Genomic DNA, 24,558 nt, shown 5'->3' with positions numbered 1-24,558 from the left:
AATAAGGCTACGTTTTAGTCACGGGTATTTTTAGTAAAAGTCATGGACAGGTCGCGGGCAGTAAACAAAAATTCACGGCCTGTGACCTGTCCATGACTTGCACTATACCCATGAGTAAAACTTGGGCCAGGGGTGCTCTGAGGAGGCGGTCTGAGGGCGCCGGGGGGGGGGGGGTAGCCCGGGACCCCTGCTGGTGCTGGTGGGGCAGGCAGCTCCCATTGGCCGGGAACCACAGCCAATAGGAGCTGTGGGGGTGGTGCCTCCAGGCAGTGGCAGCATGCAGAGCCCCCCAGCCCCTCCGCCTAGGAGCTAGAGGGACGTGCTGGCCACTTTCGGGAAGCCCCCCCCCAATAAGCGCCCCCCCTCACCCCAACCCTGAGCCCCCTCCCACACCCAAACTGCCCCAGCAGCGGCAACCCCGCTTGGGCAACCCCGGAACCAGCCACACTGGCCGCTGCAGAAGTCACGGAAAGTCACAGAATCCTTAACCATGAATGGGGGGGTGGATGAGGGGTGGTGGTTCTAAAATATACACCACCATGAGCAGGGGGAGAGCGTGTGTGTGTTAAAGTACACACACACACAAACAACAACACAGCCAGGAAAGCACACAAATTTAATCCTTAAAATGCAAGATCATCAGAATTACAAAAACAAAAAAAACTTTGGTTACGTAATATTTCTCTTTTTTCATACAACAATTTTGAAATAAATTTTGAAACGTAGCACATTTTAGTAGACCTGCGGCCTACATAAAAATACAACACCCCAAAAGTGTTGGAAGGGAAATTACCGTATCAAATCATTTAAAAAAAAAAAAAAAAGACTAACAAAACGTTACCATCGGAAACCCTGCCAGCTGAGAACAGCCGCTCACTCCGCTGCGGAGGGGCTTGCTGGGAATGGAACAGAAAGGCTTACAGACCCACAGTGACAACTGAGGTGCTCATTGGTTCTCTTGCTAAAATGTGATTTACACAATGCTACACTGGATGAAAAAGCAAACCGCATTCTCTTCACTGTGCCTCGGTCCCTTCCATTGAAATAAAGCTGCTTCTCATCTTGTTTTGCCTTTATTACATACTGTATGTTACTTCAGCTGATACCCAGTTTAACAGCAGCCTGCATCCAGAGTGAAATTGACACCCCCCCTCCAAAGATCTATCCAACCCAGACTCAGGAAATCACTTAAGCACGTGTTTAACTTTAAGCACCTCTCCCGAATAGGGATGCTTTCCTAAATCAGGGCATGGAGGCCAATTTTGCTGGCTTATGTGATGCATTAAGCTTTGTGCTGCTCCCCTATCCCTGCACAAGGGTGAATTAAACCCCAGCTCTGATAGAACTGAGAGTTTTCCTACCCCACTCCCCACAAGTTCAATATCTCCCTTCCCCCACCCCTCACCCCAAAGCAGATTTTCTTTGCCCCACAGATCGCAAACGCATCCTGGCTCCTTTGATTACCATGTGGGGCAGCCTGAGCTGGGAGCTCCTGAAATCATACCCCAGTGGACACCAACTCGCTGATGGTAGGACACATCCCCCGCTGTGCCTCAGTTTCCCCCAGCTGCACAGCAGGTATAATGACCACACTCACCCAGAGGGGTGTTGCAAAGACAACTTGGAAAAGGGCTATGTAATGTCACCCCCAACTCTACCAGGCAGATACTAAAGCTTTCATTAAACCCTCCAGGGCCTTTCTGCTTCCCTGCTCTTTAGGACACAGATTGTCTGTTCTGTGTTTGTACGGCACCTAGCACCATGGGGTCTTGGTCTGTGACTGGGGCTCCTGCGTACCACTACAATACACACAAAGAGGGAGATCACACCCTGCATACCTGGTTCTGTCTTACTTCTGGTGCACGGTGTAGGACTGACAGCCTCGGAGCCTGAACCTCTCGAGGTGTCCTCCATGAATAAGGATGCACGTTGCTTTCGTAGACAGACCGCATTATAGCTACTAAATCGAGAGGGATTCAGACACAGCATTCATTTCCCGGTATCGACGTCGTCCATCAGTGCAGCTCCCAGACCCACCTGTTAGAGCCTTTGGTTGTGGGACGTATGGACAGACACAGACAGTAGCGTAGGAGGCTCAGGGCTCCGCCACAAGGGGGTCTCTCTAGGGTGTACGTACCATAGAGACGTACCAGGGTTAGATGATTCACAAGATCAAAGGGAGGAGGGGAATTCATGACGCACTGAGGAACACGCCTGGGGGTTCTAGCACCCGAGGCTTATTCACAGCCACCGCAGACAATGGGGTTACACGGGGGTCGGACTATGGGGTCAGGGAGTTTTTCCCCTTCATGCAAGTGCCCCACAGAGTGGACCCGGCTTGGGGGCACACGCGGTTACTTGCTAACCTGCAGTGTCAGTACCTGAGGCCTCTCTAGGAGGCACAGGTCCATTACAATTATCATGTGAGAGCCCAGAATGACAATTTTGGAGAAGGCCAGTTCCTGGGTGCCAGGTGCATTAGAACGACTGCCACAGGGTGGAAGCCCGTCCTTAACAACGAAAGCACCAGCAGGGCGGTGGACTAGGGCCATTTCCAAGGAACGGAGCCTGGAAAAGATTTCGAGGCCAGAGTTTCCGGTTTTTGCAGGCCCAATTGTACCAACCTGCAATTTCGGTCAATTTGCTGCTTGAACTCCTGATTTGCAGACAAGAGTCAGGACCATGGGGCCAAGTTTGCCGGAGGGCTCCGTTCCTATGTAGCTACCTAAATAAAATGGGATCACATGTTCCTTTGGGGCCAGATTATCTAAAGAGCTCATCTCCCACCCCCTACCCTCTGAGGACAAGGGGAATCTCACACCCATTCCTCTGAACAACAGAAGCTTCTAGGTGGCAAGCATAAATCATTTAAGGTCGTGGCTACATGGGACATTTGCACTGGCATAAATCCATGGTGTGAATTTAAATCAATATACGGCTATAACCCGTGTGGAAACTGATTTCCGTTACGAGTGGCTGATTTTGTTTAACTGAAGCCAATTGGGAACTGGCTTAAAATTAAACTGAAATAAGCCCCTTCCCCCCCCTCAGAGCCCACGCAGGGGTTTGCCCTGATTTAACAATATTGGTTAAAAAGCCAATTTAACTTGAACTGGTGCAAATTTCCCATGTAGACAAGGCCTCAAGCACTCTGAATTGCCAGCCCACAGAATTGTAGACACGAAACCGGGCCTGAAATCAAGTGAGCCCACACCAAAAGAGGCTGAGTTAAGGGCAAGCTGATAGTGTGGCCCCTTTGATAGTTTAATGAATGGTCGCCACCTGAAAAGTGCCTCATTAATGGCTACTTTCAAAGGGGAACTATGCTGTGGGTCACAGGGACACCCTGCCAGTCCCCTCGGGAGAAGGGACGGACGCATTGGGGCATTCTGTACCATCCATTTCCCCACCCGCAGGTTGGACCGTGCCATGGGACAGGTAGCTCAGCTCTCCAGTAGGCCAGTAAAGACAGCAGGCTGGGATTTTGGGGTTATTCCCTCAGTGACTCAGAAGCAAACACGCCCAGTTCACGAGCACTGAGGAGGGTTTTCCTCATTGCGAGCCCTGCAAACTCAGCCAGGGCTCCAAAAGTCAAGCCGGGCTCCTTCCTTCTTGTGCACCGGGCAGGCGGGAGGGGGACGACAACAAAAATGCCCTATAAAACCTGTAACTGGAAATTAGTAATGATTCCATACATGATGCACAAGGAGGAACAAACCCCAGCCTCCTCCTTGTAGAGCCGGGCTGTTCCCATGGGGTTAACAAGGAGAGACCCCAGCCCCCTCCCCACAGAGCCGGGCTGGCCCTGGTTTGCTAACAGGACCTCAAAGCAGTTTGTCCTGGCCCTGGGCTCAGCTCCCTCTCACGGTCGCTTTCCAGGGCAGAGCTTTAGGAACCAATCACTAGAAACCCCTTCACACAACCCCCGGACAGCTGGCTAGAATTCACTGCCCTGGGGGTCACTTTCCAAAGCTGCCCAGCCAGGGTTTCAAAGGGACTGGACAATGATGACCACAGATAATGGGGACGGTGGGAAGGAAGAGTTTTCCTTTACGCACGGTGCTGCGCAGGCAGGCAGGTACATGGCAGACCCAATGGCTCACAGGAGGCACGACGGCCGACTGTGTCACATGGACCAGGAGGAGAGGAGACGGGAGAGAAGTTCCTCTCCTTTATTGCTGTTCCCCGACGGGGGATTCTGGGTGGAAACGACGCTGCCAAATCCACACAGGGTTCAACAAGAGTGGGGCCGAGATCTCCCCTCCCACGATGCGAGGGGTAAGCCGGTGCACACAGGAAGGGGACACAACGTGGAATGGGTCTCAGGGGCTGCTGGACCTGGGCATTCTTCCGCATAACACAGCACAACCGCTCACGACCTAGGGCACGGTGACGCAAGAGGCAGCTGGGGCTGCGCCAGGGCAGGGTTTAAAGAAATCACTGTAACAGAGAAGAAGGAGGTGGTACTTGTGGGCACAGTCCAGTCAGGATCAAACCCCTCGGTGCCTTTAAACTGCAGCTGCACTTTGCACTGGGGGGGGGAGGGGGTGCCACGCTGCTGGTGTTTTGGTTTGGCTTTCCCATGAAATTCCCCGCTGGAGGAGGAGCTGGCTGGAAGTCGGTTCTGGAGCATCGCTGACAAAAGTGCCTGTGTCTGGCTTTTATTGCAGAGGCCAGGGTCCACGTCCCCGTGAGACAGACGGACGTGTTTCATCCACACACAGAAAGAGGCCACGCATCTAATCCCAGAGCACCAGGATTGCAATCGCTTCCCTGAAACCCGAGCGGGCACCAGCCCCGGTGTCATTTCTTCTCGGGGCTGCTGCTGGCAGAGGGGCGCACCACCGTGATGTGGCTGAACTTCTCGAAGATCGCCTCCACCGACAGCTTGGGCAGCCCCCTGTCCAGAGGGCACTCATCCACCAGGCTGTTCATGGGGGTGGGAGGCAACGGGGCATCGTCCTCCAGCAAGGCATCCCCATGCCTCGGGCACCTGCCTGGATCTCTCCTGCCCCTTGGCTCGTACTCCAGGGCACCCGCTTCGCCAGCCACATCCGAGTCCTCCGGGTTCTCGTCGCTTTCATCGCAACCGGCAGAGGAGTCTTTTGGCTCTGGTCTCGTCATGCCACAGGAATCTTTGTCCGCAGGATGCATGGTGCCAGCCGCTGTGCCCCACTCCCTTAGGAAGTCTTTAAGGATCGGGAGGACTTTCTTACGTGATGCAACTGTGTTGCCTTGGTGGTAGGCACAGAGGTTGGGGTAGAGGCTCCCCAGAGGGGAGAGGTCCAGGGGCGGGTTATTAGCACGCTCCAGAACGCCACATACCTATTGGGGACAGAAACATGAGGGGGTGAGGAGCCAGCTGAGAGCCAAGGACCCTCCCGAAGACTGAACCTGCTGTCACAATGCAGCAGGGATGGGATCATGACACGCATAGTACAGCAAAGCCGGAGCTGTACTGGGCTGACCCCCCAACTCCCCTCCTACATTTCTGCTGTTTGGGGCACTAGCCAGGTTATTCGGATATGCTCAGGGCCAGATCCCCCCCTGGTTGTAAACTGGTGCAGCTCCATGGATTTACACCATTTGAGGGGAGAGGGAATTATACATAGCTTGCCTCACACTGATTGGATCCTGGGCGGGAGCCCCATTCTGCTGCACCCCACCATTGCTGCTGTAGCAGGTCTGCAATGCCAGGGTGCGAGCAGAGCCCAGAGCTGGGGTCTCTGCTCTCGGTGCTCCCAGCCAGGCCCTTCTGATCCCAGGGTCGCTCTCCCCACAAGCTTGGATACAGCTCCCAGGTTGCTCAGTCTGCCAGAGAGCGGGCCAGATCCTCAGTTGGTGTCAGTCGGCACATCCCAAGAGAGCGACACTGATTTACACCAGCCGGGGATCTGGCCCATGGATTCCAATGGGGTAAATCTGCTGGAGCTCCAATCAGGGATTTGGCCCACAGACTCCAATGGAGCTACGATGGATTTACACCAGCTGTGGCTCTGGCCCACAGACTCCAATGGAGCTAAGGCGGATTTACACCAGCCGGAGATCTGGCCCACATACTCCAAAGGAGCTACCCTTATTAGGGTAGCTGAGTGTCAGACTCCAAGTCTCCCGTGCCTGGGCAGCCAGTCAACTGAGAGAAAACGTACGTGTCCCCCACAGCCCAGGGAAGGGTTTCACGCCCCCCACAGACAACCCCAGGGGACCGCGAGCTCAGAGCTGAGCGTTAAGGAACAAGTAAAATGAGTGGACAGCGGCTGACAGGGCAGATGTGTGTGTGTCGGCAGCCGGGGGAGACAGGTTGGTTTCTAACGATCGTCATTCAGCTTGTATCTGCCCAGTCCAGCCTCTGGATTCAGCCTCCAGAGGCAAAGTACTGGGTGCGGGAGGTGCCGAGGGTGCACGTCGGGGCAGGATCACACGGAGGGCATTTCCCGTTGGAGCAGAGCCGGTTGCAGGGATGGAAAAAGGAGCCTCTTACCTCTCATCTCTAAGGCTGCTGTCTCCCGCTCGGTCCCCTCGGCTGCTGTGATCTCTGACCCACCCGGGCGATTAGCCCGGGATCCCTCCCACGGCTCTAAACCTTTGACCACGGTTAATGAGTGACGAGTGGTGGCGAGGGATCGGAGGGGGTGGTGGTGGGGGGAGCCGTTGCTGCATGGCTGGGGATGGGGGGAGTAAACATGGCCTCCCCCCTCTGCCCCCACTCTTGTGGTAGGTTCTCGCCAGGCTCTGGAAAGCACCGCAGCAAACTCTGCAGGCACGTGGGCTGCTGCGCTGGGGGTGGCCTTGGAGCCGAAGGGTGAACGCCGAAGCCTACACAGCTCAGCAGCTACCCCACCGGCTACGGGAGCGACCGTGGCATGAACAAGCTCTGATGGGCAGAGGATGGGGGGGCTGCAGTGCTGAGCCTTGAGGGGTTGAGGGAGGGGGGATTCGCGGGGACCTAGAAACACCCACCGAGGTGGCGGGGGGAGGGGAACAGGGCTCTCAAGCGGTTTTGCTTCCACTTGGGTGGAGAGCGGCTCGGCTGGGAGCTCGGCACAACAGGCAGGTGAGCCGGTTTCCAGGGTGGACGGTGATTGGAACCAGACAGCCGTGGAAGGTGCTGCACAGTTTGTGCACCTGGGCCCCAATTCAGCAAAGCACTTGGGTGGGTGTTTCATAAGGGACTGATTCCCACAGGACTTCAGCGCTCTGCTGAGCTGGGGGCCAGGTCCGCAGGAGGGCGGGGGCCGGAGGAGGTAACCCACCGGGGACGCGCCACCACCCTGTAAATCCTCTCCCAGCCAGCCACCCGCCACTGCAGCAAAGAGGAAGGTGCTGGTTATAGCCCAGCACGCTGATCTGGGAATTCACAAGTCCAGGGGCACCCAGAGAGTCAGATACCCAGCGGGGGCTCTTCCTGCAGGCAGCTCCCTTGTGTTTTACGTTGTACAAACAAAACCCCCAGATCCCAAGCTTTGGCTCCCAAACCCCTTCACATTCTGCCCCATCTGCAGCAGGAGCAAATCCGTTTCTGCTCTGGGCTCTTTGCAGAAGCAACAACCAAGGTCCAGTTCCTCCCCTTGCTCCATTTCTAGAGGTTCCCAAGATGGGGGCGGCAGGGAGGGGCAGCTTTGGGGGCAGGGATTATCAGGGGTCAAGCAACGGCCAGACTAGAGCAATGGGCCACTATGAGAGCAAGTCAGATAAGTGCTTTGCTGGGTCAGAATCTAAGTCATACATGTCTAGAAAACATGACCTATGAGGGAAGGCTGAAAAAAATGAGTTTGTCTAGTCTGGAGAAGACTGAAGGGGGCCAGGATAGCAGTTTCCATGTACATAAACGGTTGTTACAAGGAGGAGGGAGAAATATTGTTCTCGTAACCTCTGAGGACAGGACAAGAAGTAATGGGCTTAAATTGCAGCAAGTGAGGTTTAGGCTGGACATTAGGAAAAACTTCCTTACTGTCAGGGTGGTTAAGCACTGGAATAAATTGCCCGGGGAGGTTGTGGAATCTCCATCATTGGAGACTTTTAAGAGCAGGTTGGACAAACCTCTGTCAGGGATGGTCTAGATAATACTTAGTCCTGCCATGAGTGCAGGGGACTGGACTAGATGACCTCTTGAGGTCCCCTCCAGTTCTATGATTCTATGTGACTGCAGTAAAGCACCTGTTTAAATGCTGTACAGGATCAGGGCGCAAGCAGGGGATCTAGTGCTTGCCCTCAGTTTGTTATATGCATGGGCTTCTGGGACTGGTCACTGAGGAAGGGCGGGCGGCTCTGGAATATCCCTTGAGAATCTGAGGGCAGACCCCGGGCAGGTAGGCAGCATGCCCCAACTATGCTCACCGCTGTGCGCACCGCCGCGTGCTGGCTGTACACCGCGAGCTGCCGGAATGGCTCGTTCCGCTCATTGAAGGATATTGTCATGGCTACCAACCCGCCGTAGCCATACCGCTGGCAGAAGGCGCACAGGTCCTGCTGCAAGCCAGGCCGCTGCAGGAAGGCCTAGGCAAGACCAGCGAGCAGCGTCAGAGTCCAGAACGCACAGGCACGCGACGGGACAGGACGGCAGGCAACGCTTCCAGCTCCCGCCCGTCTTACTACCCTGTCGTCCTCCCCCACCCCCAGCACCACCCGCTTGTCTCATGCACCTGTTATGTCTGAACAGTTAAGACTATAGGCTCCTTGGAGAAGGAATGCCTATTTGGCAGCAGTGTGATCTAATGGATAGAGCAACAGACTGGGATGTAGGAGACCTGGGTTCTATTCCCAGCTCAGCCACTGGCCTGCTGGGTGACCTTGGGCAAGTTCCCTCTCTGTGACTCAGTTCCCCACCTGTATGATGGAGATAACAGCATTGCTCTGCCTCAGAGGTGGGTTGTGAGGGAAGGTGCTCAGATACTACACTGATAAGTACCATGGAGAGATAGAAAACCCTCCATTGCCCTGCGAGGTAGATGGGCAGCATTATTCCCCACTTCATTGGCAGGGCTAGGGAGAAAACCTAGCTCCCAACCGTAGGATCGGCTTCTTTCCACTTGCACAGGATAACATTTAAATAGCAAAATGCACAGATACCCAGCAGGCAAAAGGTGCTTTCACTCCTGGGCTCTATTCCCAGCTCCGCCACTGACTCCCTCTGTGGTCCGGGGCAAGTCACTTCACTTCCCTGCGCCTCAGTATCCCCATGTTTTATTGATTCTTACCTCCAGCGTCACGTACACAGCACTGATGGCCAGAACGAGCCCGTCGCTCGACAGCGCCTTAAGGTCCTTTCGCAGCATCTGGTCCGTAGTGAGCCCTGGAAAAATGAGAGGGGCAAACGTGAGCGAAGAGGGATGTTCATTCCCAGCGGGAGCTTGGATCACTTCCAGGGAGCTTTGCGTTTTGACGCTCCAAAAGACTCAGACATCATTCGCACACACAACCCTCTGACCACTCTGCTAGGTGAATTCTTGGACTGTTTTCAGATGAATTCGGATACTCGTCTGATTTAATGCCTCCAACTATATAAGCTCCACGCAGCCCCTGCCTTCCCCATCTGTCCCACTTGATCCCCGATCAATCCGCGAAAAGCTGGTACCTGACACATCGAACTTGGCTGTCTGCAGAGCCTCAAACAGGATGCTCCTCGCTGGGAGGTCTGGGAACTTGGATTCCAACAGGGCCACGTACTGACTGTCTTTGGGAGTCACTTTCCCAGCTTCTGGAGTCATATTAACACAATCCAGAAGTATTGTACCTTTAAAGCAAAGGGAGCAGCAGTTGACACAAACATAGTGTGAGCCAAGCCAGGAGCAAACAGAGACCCATACACGGTTTTTGTGATCTTAGACATGAGCTGGGGAGTTAGAGCCTTGGGGTCTAGACAGGTGCTTGTTATATCTCCCCTAAGCAAAGCCCTGCTGCAATAGACTGGCCTTGCAGGAGTCCAGGATTTGCTGCTTCCTGGGTTGGTGCAGATGCAGCCCTGCTGAGCATGCTGCTGCTTAGGGGTCGGTTTTACAGCCAGCAGGATACAGCCTGGGAGACGGGCCTGATACTTGCAGCTGTGGGTCTCCGCCCCAGAACTCTACACCCCTCCCTGAACGTCAAAACAGGCTAGCACCGCTCTCACCGAGTAGCAGGGCGGCCGTCTGTCTGTCCAACAGCTCCGCTGGGCCCTGCACAATCCTCTCCGTCACCAGCGTGGCGCAGGAGCCCACCAGCTCCGCGGTGACTCTGCACCGAGGCTCCCTCTCCAGGGGCCGATGGTCGATCACCTCGATCACGGCCTCCTCCAGGGCTGCGTCTCCGCTGGGCGGGCAAGACGGGGACGTGAGCGGCGGTGCCCGTGAGAGCACCCCCCTCTGGAGAGGTGGGCGCAGGCCGAGAAAGACCCCAGTTTTGTCCCCAGGCGTTTCTCTCTGCAATTTCTACCCCCACGCCAAAATGAGGGACTTAGGGTCAATGGAGTCACCCCAGCGATGGAATCTGTCCTTTTGGCTACACCATCCACCCGAGAGCATCCAAGGGCGTTATGGTGCACCCTGGTGGGCGTTATTGTGTATTTATAGCATCACCCTGGGGACGGACTGAAAATTCCTCCTCTCGGGCTCTTTTCTTACCCCGCCCCCCACCAATAAAGACCGATGGGGGCTTATTTCCTCTACACTGAAAATATACTGACATGCACATGCAAAGGTGCTGGGCTGAGGGCGGTGCTGCAGTGAGGGGAGGGGGTTTTCAGCCCCTAAACAGGGAAAGGATGATATGGCAACTGCGGGGGAGGGGGGGAGGGGCGGTGAGGTTGGGGTAGCCATGTAGAGGGGGAGACAATACATGGAGCGTGGGCAGGGGTGAGGGTGGTGTAGGAATGGGGTGGGGTGGCGGCAAGGCGGGCACAGGAAAGGACGGCAGACACGCATGTAGAAGACGAAGGGAGAATGCCATCGTGTTCGGGTTCCCAGAGACACAGGGGGATGCTGCGCACACCTGCCTGCTCATATCAGAGATTTTACACCTCATCCCCTTTAGCAAAACCCTCCCAGAGCACCCAGGGATGCAGAGCAGCTGTGGGGACGCCGTGGCTCCTGTCTGTAGGTCCCTTCCAGCCACAAGAGGTCTCCCGGCTCCTCCCAAGGCAGCTGAAGGGTTCATGAACTTGTCTGGACATCAGATCTGCTGTGGTGGGTAGCAACCCACCCGACCCAAGCCCTCTGTGCCTTGTCCCATGCTGACCCCGTGTGCAGGGAGCTGTCCCTGGGAAAGACCCGTCTCTTCCCCAGTGCCCATGAGTCATGAGCTGTCCCCTGACCACCCCCCCAGAACCTCCACCCCCCCCCAGCTGCCCTCTGCTCTCTGTCCCCTGACTGCCCACTGGGGACCCCCTGCCCCTTATCCAACCCCCCGGCACCCCGCCCCCTTACCATGCCACTCAGAGTGGCAGGGGCTTGGAGCCCCGCCGCATGGCCAGAGCCAGCCACGCTGCCCGGGAGGAGCAGCGGGGCAGAGCACTAGTGATGCTGTGAGCTGAGGCTGCGGGGGAGGAGGGACAGTGGGGGGAGGGGCTGGGGGTTAGCCTCTCCAGCCAGGAGCTCAGGGACCGGGCAGGATGGGCCCGCGGGCCAGATGTGCCCGTGGGCCATAGTTTGCCCACCTCTGCTTTAGGGGTTTCCACCTGCCCTTGTGCACCCATCTTTCATAATCCAGCAAGGATGCCATCCACGCCGTGGACAAGACAGTCCCTCTGTTTATAAGGCTAAGCAATATCATCTACTTCGATTGCAAGCTCGTAGGGGCAGAGGCCCTCCTTCTGTTCTGCATCCGTATGGTGCCTAGCACAACAGGGTCCTGGGCCAGGATTGTACCACAATACAAGTAATAATGTCTTCATTTGCCCATCATTTACTCCCCACTCCGTCCTGCCTGGAGCCCCCACCAGTGATTTAATGATAACACCGAGCTGCCGTATCGCGTGTTCCATCCGTACATCTCAAAACTTTATAAAGGTGGCTCAGTGTCCTTGGCCTCATTTTACAGATGGGGAAACTGAGGCACAAAGAGGGGAAGTGACTTGCCCAAGGTCACCCAGTAGGTCGGTGGCAGAGCCAGGATTAGCCCCCCCAGATCTCCTAAGTCCCCCGCACCGCCTCTCCACTTGCCTCGGCAGGATGTGGTGGTCAACCAGCGTCAAGGAGAGGAGGCCAGCCCGGTGCAGCGCATGCAGGTCGATCTCATCCCGGAAGATCAGGCAGCTGTCGGGGATCTGCTGCTCCTGCAGGAGGAAGGCGCTCTCTGTGCGCAAGGGGAACTCCGAGCGGGGGATGTTCAGCACAGGGACGAATGCCGCCCTGGACTCCAGAGAGGTCTGCAGGAGAACACAGTGAACCTCAGGGACAATTAGCAGCAGGCCTTGGCTATGGAAAGCCCAGCCCAGGGGGGTCCAGGCATCACACAGCAGCCCTAGTGTGCATTGGTCTCAGTGCTATGTGGTCACCAACCCAATTGCCCCATGTGCCCCCTTGCACAGAGAGAGCCCCTTCCCTCCCCATCCCCGTTAATTCCACCCCAGCCGAAGCAGAGCTCCAAAGCGGAGCCAAGCCTCAGGGCAGCACTCACCTTTGCCAAGTAATAAGCCAGGGCAAGCGCCGACACCATGGAGTCCAGATCGCAGGCTTCATTCCCCAGCACCACGTGGACTTCCTGCCTGTGCTGGACATGCTCCTGCCAAGAGACAGCAGGCTTTGAATCCAGGCAGAGCAGGCCCAATGTCGCTTGCACGGGAAAAAGACTCACTCCTATGAGCTGATGCAGAAGGAAAACACGCACCGTCTCCCCTGTGGGCAGGCTGAGCTGGGGAGCTGACATGACAGGGTCTTCCCGCCCGGCTCCTCTCTGTCTGGCCCAGGAAGCCTTGGTCATTCTAGACCCTTTGCTGGCTTAAGGACCTGAGGCTCCCAAGTTCATCTGCTGAGCAATCCCCGGGCCCCCAGAGCATATGCCCGACCCAGCCACCAAGATGCTCCAAAGGTAACAGTCACCGGCCACCTCTGGGTTAGAGGAGCCAATATAGGGGGAGACGTTCAGCTGATTAGAGACGCACCCGCAAGCACTCTCTGTAGTGCCAGATTCGCCTCCCACTCCCCCAGGTTCACAGACTGGCAGTGTTCAGAGACGCACACCGGGCTGTCAGCCCCGCAGTGACCACCTTGACCCAGCATGAAACTGACAAAGGAATGGAATCCCTTCGGGAACACAGCAAGAAGGAGCTGCACCAATGTTTTCCACTCGCCAGCGTCGTTCAGTGGCTAAACCAGGGGACTGGGAGCCAGGACTCAGCTCTGGGAGGGAGCACGCTCTCGTACTCAGACCAGGGCCCTGGGTATCAGGACTCCTGGGGCCCATTCCTAGCTCTGAAACTTTGTGCCTGTAAAATAAGGTTAATAATCCAATATTGTCCAACAGCACAGAGAGGGTGTGAGACCTGCTGCGTACAAACGGCCCTTGGAGGAAGGCAATGTCAGTACCACTGGCGATTGCTTTGCTCTGTGCTCACAGGGGGTCAGTAGGCTGCTCTGTGTTTTGAAGGGGAGATAAACATCTGGGGTTCACGGAGCAAAAGAGAAGGTTTCTGGCAGCCTATAACAAAACACAGGCAGCCAGATCTCAGGACGCTGTGCTCCTAACACAGCAGGCCCATAACCGGCTCGTCAGAGACGCAATCGAAACGCCAGCTGCTATCGATTCTCTTTGGTTCTAAAACATCTGGGGGGGGGGGGAAGGGAAGGCATGTGCAAAGAGAGCTGCAAGAACAAGCTGTGGGCCAGATTCTCCTTTCACACCATTTTACTCCTGTAACTCCAGTTTAGACCAGTATTAGGTCAGTGCACGTGGGAAGATAAGCAGACTCCTCTGGCTGCAGCCAGAAATTCAGATGCAAGGAAAACGGAAAGGGATGAAGGAGGGAGTTTAAAATGGAGGGGCATGATTCTCTGTTTGCCATGAAGTCATTTACAACCGCACAACTATGCTGACCTGCCAGCAGTTTACAACAGCGTACGTGACTGCACGAAGTGCAGGGCAAAAGGAGAATCAGCCCCAAGACATTTGAGGTTCAATGTGAATGTGGGGTGAAGGGTTGACTGAGACTCTTACAGCCTCTGAGCTGGTTCCGACGCTCCAATCTCTACACTGGCCCTTTTGCTCCGGTGCTGAAACTTGCCAATGAAAAGTGAGCCTGGAAACTACACATGGGTAGCAAGGTCTCGGTGACCACTTATGAATGAAGCTTTTGGTACCTGCAAAAGCAAACGGATGCAGCAGCAAAGAAGCCCTCCTTGTCAGACAGCAAACAAGGCAGATTTGCACCAGCTCCCTAAAAGCGATTTGCCATTCCTCCCAGGTGCAAAGAGGCAGCATCCGTTTCCCAGTTACTGTCAAGAGAACAGGCGGACACACTCGGTGCCGGGTTCGAAGCGCTGGGCGCTGGCTGGCCAAGCACTTTAGATAAGCAAGGCTGGGATAATGCATTTATGGAGCAGAGTTAAGAGCTGCATGTTACCGAGCGAACATGCAAAACAGCAGCATATGGCCCCCGGGGAGGAAAGAAAACAACCTCACCGAGAAATGCACAAGCAATTTGCACTAAAAGGCACTCAAAGGTCTCGGAGAGGGATGTGTGCAGCCTTTTCAAAGCTAATTTACCTTTGCGCTATCTGGGAATGGCAGCGATGTCCCAGCCATTCCTGCAAACACATTAAATCAACATGACAGGTCTGATCCATTAGGATTGTAAGAGACACCCTGGCACCTTTTGGAATCAGAATGGATTTTTTTCAGGGGAGCAAAGGCAATTAAAATTGTCTTTCCATCTAAATAATACAAGCAGCATATTCATAGAGACCTAGATTTTTATGGGACCATTCTGAGCATGTAGTCTGATCTACTACATACCACCAGCCACAGAACCTCACCCAGTAACTTCTGCATCGAGCCCATACCTTCTGGGTGGGCAGGCATGTATATTGTACAAAGCCATCCCGCCTTGACTCAATGACTGCACCACCATATAGGAGAGTTACTTTATCCTAGTCAGCACTGACTCACTTCTATAACACCAGGCATATCTCGATTTTTGATCCTGGGACTGCAATCCAAATAAAAAATAATAATACCTCTAGCAATGGTAGCTCTCTTCCTGGGATACTGGATTCAATTCTGGCCCCGCTATTCCAGAACGAGATTGCCAGAACAGAGAGGACCTTATGGGAAAACATCCAGATTGAAAAGGCGGAGACGGTTTAGTTTTCAGAAGCGACGTGTGAGAGGGAATATGATTGAGTATGAAAATAGCTGACAATGGAGAGAAGAGAACTTGGGACAGTTCGAGTTATCTTCCCAGAACACAAGACTCAGCTCCGGGAGGGAGTATGCTCTCGTGCTCAGTCCAGGGGCCTGGTTAGAACAAGGGGATATTATTCAGCAGAAGGCAGTCAGTAACAGACTGTGGAAAGGAAATGGTTTTATTTCTATACAGCATGCACCTGGCCTGTGGGACTCACTGATTTCACAAATCACAAGATTTCAGCAAGGCGAACAGCTCAGTCAGATTCACAAGGATTGGTCTTTTATACTGGTAATGAGGGCCTCCAAAGATACTTTAGGTGGAATTAAAGAAAAGATCAGAAGGGAAATAAATCTTCCTGCTTCAGGGCATACACTGACTCTAAGTGAAGGTGACAGGAAGAAAATTCCTTTACAAGAAGGTTATTCCGTAGCGGCCCACTGTAAGGGTGGTTTGCACCTTCCTCTGAAGCAGCTGGTTCTGGCCTCTATGAGAGACAGGATAGTGAGCTGGATCTAGAGATGAGGGATGGTGCAGTGGTTAAAATACCAGCCTGGGGCTCAGGAGATGTGGGTTCAAGTCCCTGTTTTGCCTCAGACTTCCTTACACAATTCACTTAGTGGAACATTTTCAAAATGGAGCCTAACTCCCATTTTCAAAAAAAAATCTAGACGGTGAAGAGTCCAAACCTCGTCGACTCTGAATAAATCACTTGGGTGCCTGGGTCACCACTCTGCTTGGGCCAGGGCAGTATTCAGAGCAATTTACCGCAGTGCCTAGAGAGGTCTGCACTGAGAGTGGAACCCCACTATGTCAGGCACTGTACCCAGGACAGTTCCTGCTGCCAAGAGCTTACAGCCTAAGTAAACAAAACAAAGGGAGGGGAAACTGAGGCAGAGAATGGGAAAATGATTTGCCTGCGGTCACTGGCAGAGCTAGGTCTAGAACCCAGGAGGCCCAGTTCAACGTGCTGTCCCACTGAGCCACACTGCCACTCAGGGTTTTAACATCACCTTTTCTCCTGCCCAACTTTTCTTTCTCTTTTTAGCCTTGCAAAGGTAACGCGCATTGTCTCACAGGCAGGCAGCATTAATTTGCAGGCCCAGCATAAGCATGACTTCACGCGAGTCTCAAGCAAATGCAGCAGACTTATTTTTGCGGCAGGCAAAGACACACACGAATAGCAGCCAGACGACGTCACTGATGCGCTTGGCGCAAACAGGCCACACTCAGTGAGCCGCACACAGAGGCTTGTTTATGTGCAGCCCCAAACAAACAGTTATTATGGAAGAACACCCACCCTGCATTCATCCTCCCAGCTCCTCTCAGCAGCCAGCAGAGTCCGTCAGGCCAGGAGAAAGCAGCTTTTTGTCCCAGCTCTCCACACTTCCACCCCTCTCTGTGTCCTGTTTGATCTCCAGAACAAGGGGACCCCTTCACCAGGTCAGCATTTAGGTTACACCCCACCACTCAGGCTTTGTCTATGGCCTGGCTTTTAGCCACCGGAGTAGTTATGCTGAGGCCGATCCCTAGTGCAGATATAAACGAAGCCTTACACCAATGCAGCGTGTGTATCGTACGGGCCTCATTCACCCCGGTGCAAAGTCTGTATAAACCCAACACTGATTCAGCAGCGAGGCAGATTTGAGTACATGGCCAGGGACCTATTTACCAACAACTGTTCTTCTCCCCAGGTCCTACTGCCACAGATGCAGTCAGAGCAGGGCACTCCCCGCTCCCATCAGAGAGATGGCGCAGCTGCTGGAGCTCTCTCTGTGAGGGCCCTTTAGCTTTGAATTAGTTCCTTCCGCCCTGGTCTGAAACAGTCCTGCCGAGGCACGCTGCCAGGTCCATTTGCAGACAACTCCAGTGGAGACCATAAAGATGGGAAATACGGTTCTAAGAGCTGGGTGATGATTTACGTTAACAATGGGGCGAAGGGGGCTTCCTAGAGCAAACCATGCACCATGGAGCACTTAGAATCAAAGACATATGCTGCTTTTTTATAGTTTCATGCAAGTTTAAGGTTGGAAGAGACCGATTGGATCAGGTGCCGGGAATGGCGAACCGCGGTCACTGGGAGATGCGGGGGGCCGTGCCTGCGGATGGTCAACGTAAACAAAATGTCTCGCGGTCTGCCAGTGGATTACCCTGATGGGCCACCTGCCGAAAATTGCTGACCCCTGGATTAGATCATCCAGTCTGGCCTCCTGTATCACACATTTCACCCAGACACCCCAATATTAAGCCCATCGACTAAACCAAAACATTTCAGCTCTCAGGAGACTAAACTGTGTGCCACAGGCAGAGAACAGGAGAGACCAAGGTTACACCAACGGCAGGGAACTGATTAGGTGGAACGTGCCCAGGGGAGGAAATTCCTTCGAGACCCTGAATATGTGAGCAAGACCCACCAGCCAGGCATCTAAGAAAAAAGGATTCTCGGTATCAGCTCAGAGCACTGCCCCACCCTGTCCAGTCTCCCGTCTCCAGCTGGAGCCCATCGCTGATGCTTCAGAGGAAGGCAAAAATAACCCCAGCATACAGGAAGTCAATTGTGCACTGGGGAAGACTGTTCCTTTTTAACCACCCCTTGCATTTTTACAGCCCCGAAAAATAAATACCCGATCTTGAAACCTGCACTGTGTCAGCGATTGCACATGGTGCAGAGCAAGGAAGAATCAGGCCCGAGGCAGTGAACACAATGCGATACACCACTGGCTAAAAACCCTTGTGTTAAATAAGGCCTTAGTCCCACCGCTAGGTCCTCTCTGCTACCCAGCGCAGAGAAGCGGGCCGGTCGGTGAGCAAGACGGGCAATGATACCAGGCAGCACGGGGGGAAGGAGAAAGGAGAAGTGAAGTCTTGACAAAGCCCTGGCTGGGATGATTTAACTGGGAATTGGTCCTGCTTTGAGCAGGGGGTTGGACTAGATGACCTTCTGGGGTCCCTTCCAACCCTGATATTCTATGATTCTATGATTCTAAGTCCTACTCTTTGGGAGTCAGTGTCCCAGCCCTCCCCTCCTCACTGCAGCACTGGAAGGTAGGTTTATTGGGTGTCACCTGCCTTCAAGACTCTAGCAACATGGAAAGGTGGGGGACTGTCCTTCAGCATAACCTCCATGGGATGGGAGGACAGGAATGCCTGCCTCACTTTATGGAGGCCCTGTGCTTCTCCCACAAGTGTCACCAGCCAAAAAGCAGCAGCTCCAGGGTCACCGCAAGCAGCATCTCCAGGAACAGACGCAGGGGGCCCAAACAGATCGCGATGAGGCAATTTTAGCACTAATTCAAGAGTCCTTTGGGCATCTGCTGATGGCCTCACCCTTGGAGACAGACATGTGAAACGCATGCAGTCCATGGCCTAGCATTCAAAACACACACTCAACACTGGGGAAGATGAGCCGCTCCCGGAATGGGTAAGACACCATGTTGCTAACCTATCCATTTCACCGTGGAAGAAACACTAGGGAAAGTGGGGATAATTCTTCATAGCACTTTGTAACTGTGGGGAGGAAGGTTGGTCTTGCAGCTAAGGCACTAGACTGGGACCCAGGAGATCTGGGTTCTAGGAAAGTCAATGAAATTGCTCTGCACCTCAGTTTTCCCATCTGCAAAGAGGGGATAATCTTCTTCCTCTCCTTCCACCTTTTGTCTATTTAGATCGTAAACTCTTCAGGACAGGGACCGTTTCTTACTCTGTGTGCGTGCGCAGCGGCTGGCACAATGGGCCCCAGATCTCGGTCTCTCTGTGTGCGTGCAGCAGCCAGTATGACGGGGCCCCTCATCTCAGTTATTCAGTGTCTGTGCAGCACAAGGCTCAATGGGGCCCTGATCTCAGCTGGAGCCTCTGAGTGTTACCCTACTACGAATAACAACAGTAAGTATTAGTAACAGGAGACATCACTGCATTAGCTTTGCTATTTATTCCCTCCCCCCACCCCCCGAGAACTGGGGAGGGTTTTCAGAAAGAACGATCAAAGCCGGGGATTAGCCGAGAAATAGGGAGTTTCTACTGTATACTGAAATGTCAAATAGATTCCTTTTAAATCTCAGCTGATATTTTTACACCTCTGTGCAGAGAGAGATTAAACATATTACCTGCTGCTGACTAGCTCATGTCTCTCCTCAAAGAACTGCATTAAAATACTCATCTATAATTACCTTATCATAACAAGGTATCAGTGTAGAGAAGCATGACAGCGCTACACTCTGGTTAGGAAATCTAAAGCTATTAGAAATGTAATTTAAATTGCAAAGTAACCAGGATCAAAATAGACAAGACTCTTCTTTCATATCTTCCATTGCTCCTCAAGCACACTGATATTGTCACGGCCTGTAGCTAGCTGAGTGACCTAATTCTCCATTGCATCCATTAGAATGTCTCTGCAAAAAGCATTGTATCACGTTATCAAGGTTTTGGGGGTTTTAATATTTTTGTATCCCTTGATCAAATAAGATGAATGACATTTTCCAGATGCAGAGAGACAGAGGAGCTCGTGGCATGAGAATTTCTGCCCAAACGCAAACTCGTGGAATGGCCACAAACAGCATTGGGATGTCAAAACTCATTGTAAAAAAACACTCAGCAATTCTCAGCTGTTTACCCCACACAAACCTGCTTGCATAGAACTGTTGCCTTCACTTGAATTTTGGCACACTTGGGGAGATGGGAAGAAACACACTCTATTGTAAGAGGCAGGGAATCTTCCATTTTCATTTCCCCACATGGATTACGCTGTTTCTGATAGGTTCATGCTAATCACGACATCCCCAAGCTTCTCAAGTATATCACCATCTCAAATACTTCAGAGGCCAGCGATGACTGTTTAATTGCATATCCCAGCCTTACTAATTTATTTCACATAAGCAAAGCAAAAAAGTACTAGGCCTTGAAAAGACAAGCAGGGCCCGGAGGCCAGAATGAATCCCTAAAGGAGGGCCTACTCATATTTCATTTGACTGACAGGTCTTCATCTATAGGGTCCTTTTGAACATGCTTACAGCACTCTATGCTAATCTATGAAAAGGTTGCTCCAAAGATATATGATGTCAGATGTTCCGCTCCCACAGCCCTGTGCAATAGGGAGGTGTTGTACAGATGGGGAAACTGAGGCCCAGAGACTTGTCTCATGTGACATTGGACGTCTGCGGCAGGAACAGAACCCATGTTTCCTGACTCGCAGTCACGTGTCTTAACCACAAGTCCATTCTTTTGCCACTTTGCTCACATGTCAGAATGCCCCACATCATACAGAGCTGTCAGCCTGTGACTGCTGTTGGAGAGTTACACATTGGTGAGGGTGCCCTAGCCCAGTGCAAAGAGAATTCTCTCCAGATTCACAGTGCAGTAAAGTCTCGGATCTGACACACAACTTCGCCCTTACCATGAGTTTATAGCCTGGGCAGAGATCACATATATACTAGCAAGCGAGACCTTTGCTGATTTTCAAATTAGTGGAGCACCTTAATTTCTAAAACGTATCTGTTCAGTGTTACAGCCAAGGTCTACTTCATTCCTGGAGAGACGTCTCCAATACAAACAAGGCGACACTAAATTCTAACAGGTCTTTACCACCTCTATTTCCTGCGCTTCTTATTTTGACACTGTAACCTGTTCACTTTAGCACTGTGCACAGCTGCCCATCACAGCAGAACTGAAAATGCTAAAGACATGAAAACAACAGCTTCTCCCTAAGGGCAAAAACTGAGTCATTTTGTGCATCCACTTCTGACACTCCCTCTCCCTGCCCATACACACTAACATTAAACACCAGCCCCTTTGTTTCCACAACTTCAGCCTGTTTTCATAATATTTGTCAGTCAACGGGTCCCACAGGTAAAGGAAATTATATGGGTCCAGGATATGCAAAAGCCAATTTGAACTAGCACCAAAACAAAACGCTAGCCTGATCGTAGAATTTAAGTCCAGCATCACATGAAACATCAGAACTAGACACCCCTGGAAAATTGACCCTCCTGTGATTTGAAGTGGGGTATATATATTTCTTATAATCTCTGGTAAGTCACTTTAAAGGTGTATCTTGTTTAAATTTCGTTCTCTACATAAATTCACCCATGATTTTAGCTGTCACTGGTTCTAGGGGTTCTTAAGACAGCAGACAGTGCTTCAGAGTCCAGCACCCCAGTAGTAGAAAGTCTTAGGCTGGGATTCTCCTCGGAACTTGAAAGGAGTTTGGTACCCACCTTTCACTGAAAGTCAGTGGGATATGGGAGTCTAACTTCCCTGTAAGGATCCTTTGAAGATGCCAGCCTCAGTCTCTAACTGTCTCTAACTCTCCTGGATCAGGAGAGATCAGCTGCTAATGTCATTTTCGAAAAGCTACAGGGGCAGGGGGAAAGCACGATAGTAATCAGAGCACCGTGATTTTCTAGGTCGAGGTATAAGGTCAGTTCCAGGATCAATATGTTTGGCTAAGTGCTGGGTTCAGTCCCGCCACCAAAGAGAGAATAATTCAGTCCCCGGGTACACTTTGTCCTAGTTCTGCAGGTGTAAATGGGCTACATCAAACTAGGCTCTTACATTGGTGCCCATCCCTGCAGCATCTTGGCACCTTAGCCTAGATCCCAGGCCAGTCCCAGAGCCAGGATGAGGGGAGATAGAAGGTCATGGGGGCAGCATGGAGGGGGACCATGGGGTTAGGGGAAGCAGAGATTGAAGGGGGGATGGGGAGGTTTGGAGGGGCATGGAGAAAGCTGGAGGACCGGGCATGGAAGGATGGGGGAGGAATCGGGGGCAGCGGTTGGTGGGTGCTGGGAGGCAAAGGGGACCATGGACTAAAGGAGCAGGGAGCAGCAGGGGGCAGCGATGGACAGGGTGAGAGTGGGGTGAGCTGTGGAGTGGAGGTCAGGCTGGGGAGCAGCAAGTGCGGGAGGTGGGTTGGGGCGCGGGAGAGACAGGACCAGGCTGTGTGGTTCTGGGAGGAGCAGCAAGGGGAAGTTCAGGGGGCACCAAGGCTGGGGGAGCAGCAGGGACAGCTGGGGTTTGTGAGGAGGGCGATGGAGGGGAAGCTTTGTGGGAGCCAGAGATGAAGCTCCTTCTATGGTCTCCCTGTGCTCTCCCCAGCCCATGGGCCCCCCATGCCCTCCCTCCAGCCCCTCCATAGCGCCCGTTCCTTCCACAGTCCCTCATCCCCCCAGTGCCCGCCTCCTGCTCCCCTCCAGCCTCTGCCCCCCATAGCTCCCACTGCTTCCACAGCCCCTCATCCCCCCATGCCCCCCTCCTGCTTCCACTGCCCCCCATAGCTCCAGAGCCCCTCACCCCCCATGTCCCCTCCTGCTCCGCCCAGCCCCTGCTCCCCATAGTTCCCGCTCTTTCCACAAGCCCTCAACCCCCCATGCCCCCCCTCCTGCTGCCCCTGCCCCCCATAGCTCCCGCTCCTTCCACAGCCCTTCACCCCCCCAGTGCCCCCCTCCTGCTCCCCCCTGCCCCTGCCCCCCATAGCTGCTGCTCCTTCCACAGCCCCTCACCCCCCAGTGCCCCCTCCTGCTCCCCCCTGCCCCCCATAGCTCCCGCTCCTTCCACAGCCCCTCACCCCCCAGTGCCCCCTCCAGACTCTGCCCCCCATAGCTCCCCCAGCCCCTCACCCCCAGGGCTCCCCCCGGCCCCTGCCCCCCAGCGCCCGGCCCGCTACCTGCAGGGCGGCCCGGCGGCTCCGCACGAAGCTCTCCATGGCGGGCGGGCAGCGGGGCAGGGGGCGGCGGCCGCAGCGGGCCCTGGCTCCGGAGCGAGCGGGCGGCTCCTCCCGCCGGGCTGGGGAGCCCGGCCCGGCCCGGCCCGGCCCCTCCGTACGAGCCACACGCGGGGCTGCCGGGAAATGGAGGCGGCCCCGGGGAGCGAGAGAGCGGGAGTGTCACTGGGTGGGTGTGACCGCGGGGTTGTGTGTGTGTGTGTGTGTAGGGGAGGGTGTGACTGCAGGGTTGTGTGTGTGTAGGGGAGGGTGTGACTGCGGGGTTGTGTGTGTTGGTGTGGGTGTGACTGCGGGGTAGTGCGTGTGTGTAGGGGAGGGTGTGGCCTCGGGGTTGTGTGTGTTGGTGTGGGTGTGACTGCAGGGTAGTGCGTGTGTAGGGGAGGGTGTGACTGCAGGGTTGTGTGTGTGTAGGGGAGGGTGTGACTGCAGGGTAGTGCGTGTGTAGGGGAGGGTGTGACTGCAGGGTTGTGTGTGTGTAGGGGAGGGTGTGACTGCGGGGTTGTGTGTGTTGGTGTGGGTGTGACTGCAGGGTAGTGCGTGTGTAGGGGAGGGTGTGACTGCAGGGTTGTGTGTGTGTAGGGGAGGGTGTGACTGCGGGGTTGTGTGTGTTGGTGTGGGTGTGACTGCAGGGTAGTGCGTGTGTAGGGGAGGGTGTGACTGCGGGGTTGTGTGTGAAGGGGAGGGTGTGACTGCGGGGTTGTGTGTGTGTAGGGGAGGGTGTGACTGCGGGGTTGTGTGTGTGTAGGGGAGGGTGTGACTGCGGGGTTGTGTGTGTTGGTGTGGGTGTGACTGCAGGGTAGTGCATGTGTAGGGGAGGGTGTGACTGCAGGGTTGTATGTGGGTGTGTAGGAAAGGGTGTGACTGCTGAGGTTGTGTGTGGGTGTGTAAGGGAAGGTGTGACTGCAGGGTTGTGTGTGTGTAGTGGAGGGGTGACTGCGGGGGTTATGCGTGTAGGGGAGAGTGTGACTGTGGGGTTGTCTGTGTTTGTAGCAGAGGGTGTGACTGTGGGGTTTGTGTAGGGAAAGGTATGACTGCGGGGGGCTGTGATGGGGGAGTTTGTGTGTGTCGGAGGATTTTGTGTGTAGGAGAGGGTCTAATGGGAGAAACTGTGCGGGGTTGTGATGGATGTGTTTGTACAGTAATTATGAGTGTGTGTGTAATCAGGAGTGTGTGTGGTAACTTGTGAGTATATAGGAGGGTTATGAATTTAGAAGGGAGTGTGGGGGGTTGTGTGGGGGGGGGTGTGGAGAGTGTATAGGAATCTGGTCTGAGTGTAGGGGGTTGTGATGGGGAGGGAATGTGGTTGTAAATGTGTTGGAAGATTGTGCATGTCAGAGATTATGATGTGTGTGTGTAGCTGTGAGTAGTGGATAGGGGTTCCAATGGGAGAGTATGTTTGTGTGGTGAGTGTGTATGGGGTTGGTGTGATTGTAGCGGATTGTGATGGGGGAGTGTATGTGTATAGTGAGTGTATAAGGGTTGCGATGGTGGAGTGTGTAGGAGGGAGTGTGGTTGGGCAGTGTGTATG

The 24,558-nt window shown here is 53.9% G+C and overlaps 1 protein-coding gene across 2 annotated transcripts; it reads right to left on the bottom strand.

The window, feature by feature from the left end:
• Window positions 1-602: 602 nt before the first annotated feature.
• PRUNE1 (prune exopolyphosphatase 1) lies at window positions 603-23,172 on the bottom strand. 2 transcript variants are annotated; one of them, XM_073322481.1, is made up of 8 exons: window positions 22,974-23,172; window positions 12,592-12,696; window positions 12,135-12,340; window positions 10,109-10,287; window positions 9,575-9,733; window positions 9,198-9,292; window positions 8,338-8,496; window positions 603-5,325 (listed from the first exon to the last, which is right to left on the bottom strand). In XM_073322481.1, exons 1-8 carry the CDS (start codon window positions 23,010-23,012, stop codon window positions 4,804-4,806), a joined length of 1,464 nt encoding a protein of 487 aa, XP_073178582.1. In that variant the 5' UTR covers window positions 23,013-23,172; the 3' UTR covers window positions 603-4,803. The 2 variants fall into 2 exon arrangements, with proteins under 2 accessions (XP_073178582.1, XP_073178581.1); XM_073322480.1 differs by lacking the exon at window positions 8,338-8,496 and having other exon boundaries at window positions 22,974-23,157.
• Window positions 23,173-24,558: the final 1,386 nt, after the last annotated feature.

Source organism: Lepidochelys kempii, chromosome 24 (assembly GCF_965140265.1).
Source record: "Lepidochelys kempii isolate rLepKem1 chromosome 24, rLepKem1.hap2, whole genome shotgun sequence".
Classification (NCBI taxonomy): domain Eukaryota; kingdom Metazoa; phylum Chordata; order Testudines; family Cheloniidae; genus Lepidochelys; species Lepidochelys kempii.
The sequence above is the reverse complement of the archived record's forward strand: the minus strand, read 5'-3'. Positions and strand labels throughout refer to the sequence as shown.

What these genes read in the sequence shown, in the direction of transcription:
- PRUNE1 (XM_073322481.1), bottom strand. Translation starts at nt 23,012, where the DNA reads ATGGAGAGCTTCGTGCGGAGCCGCCGGGCCGCCCTGCAG. An exon ending in CTGTGTACGTGACGCTGGAG is followed by an intron (nt 8,497 to 9,197) that starts GTAAGAATCAAT and finishes GGTCTTGCCTAG; the next exon opens with GCCTTCCTGCAGCGGCCTGG. An exon ending in ACGCGGCGGTGCGCACAGCG is followed by an intron (nt 5,326 to 8,337) that starts GTGAGCATAGTT and finishes TGTCCCCAATAG; the next exon opens with GTATGTGGCGTTCTGGAGCG.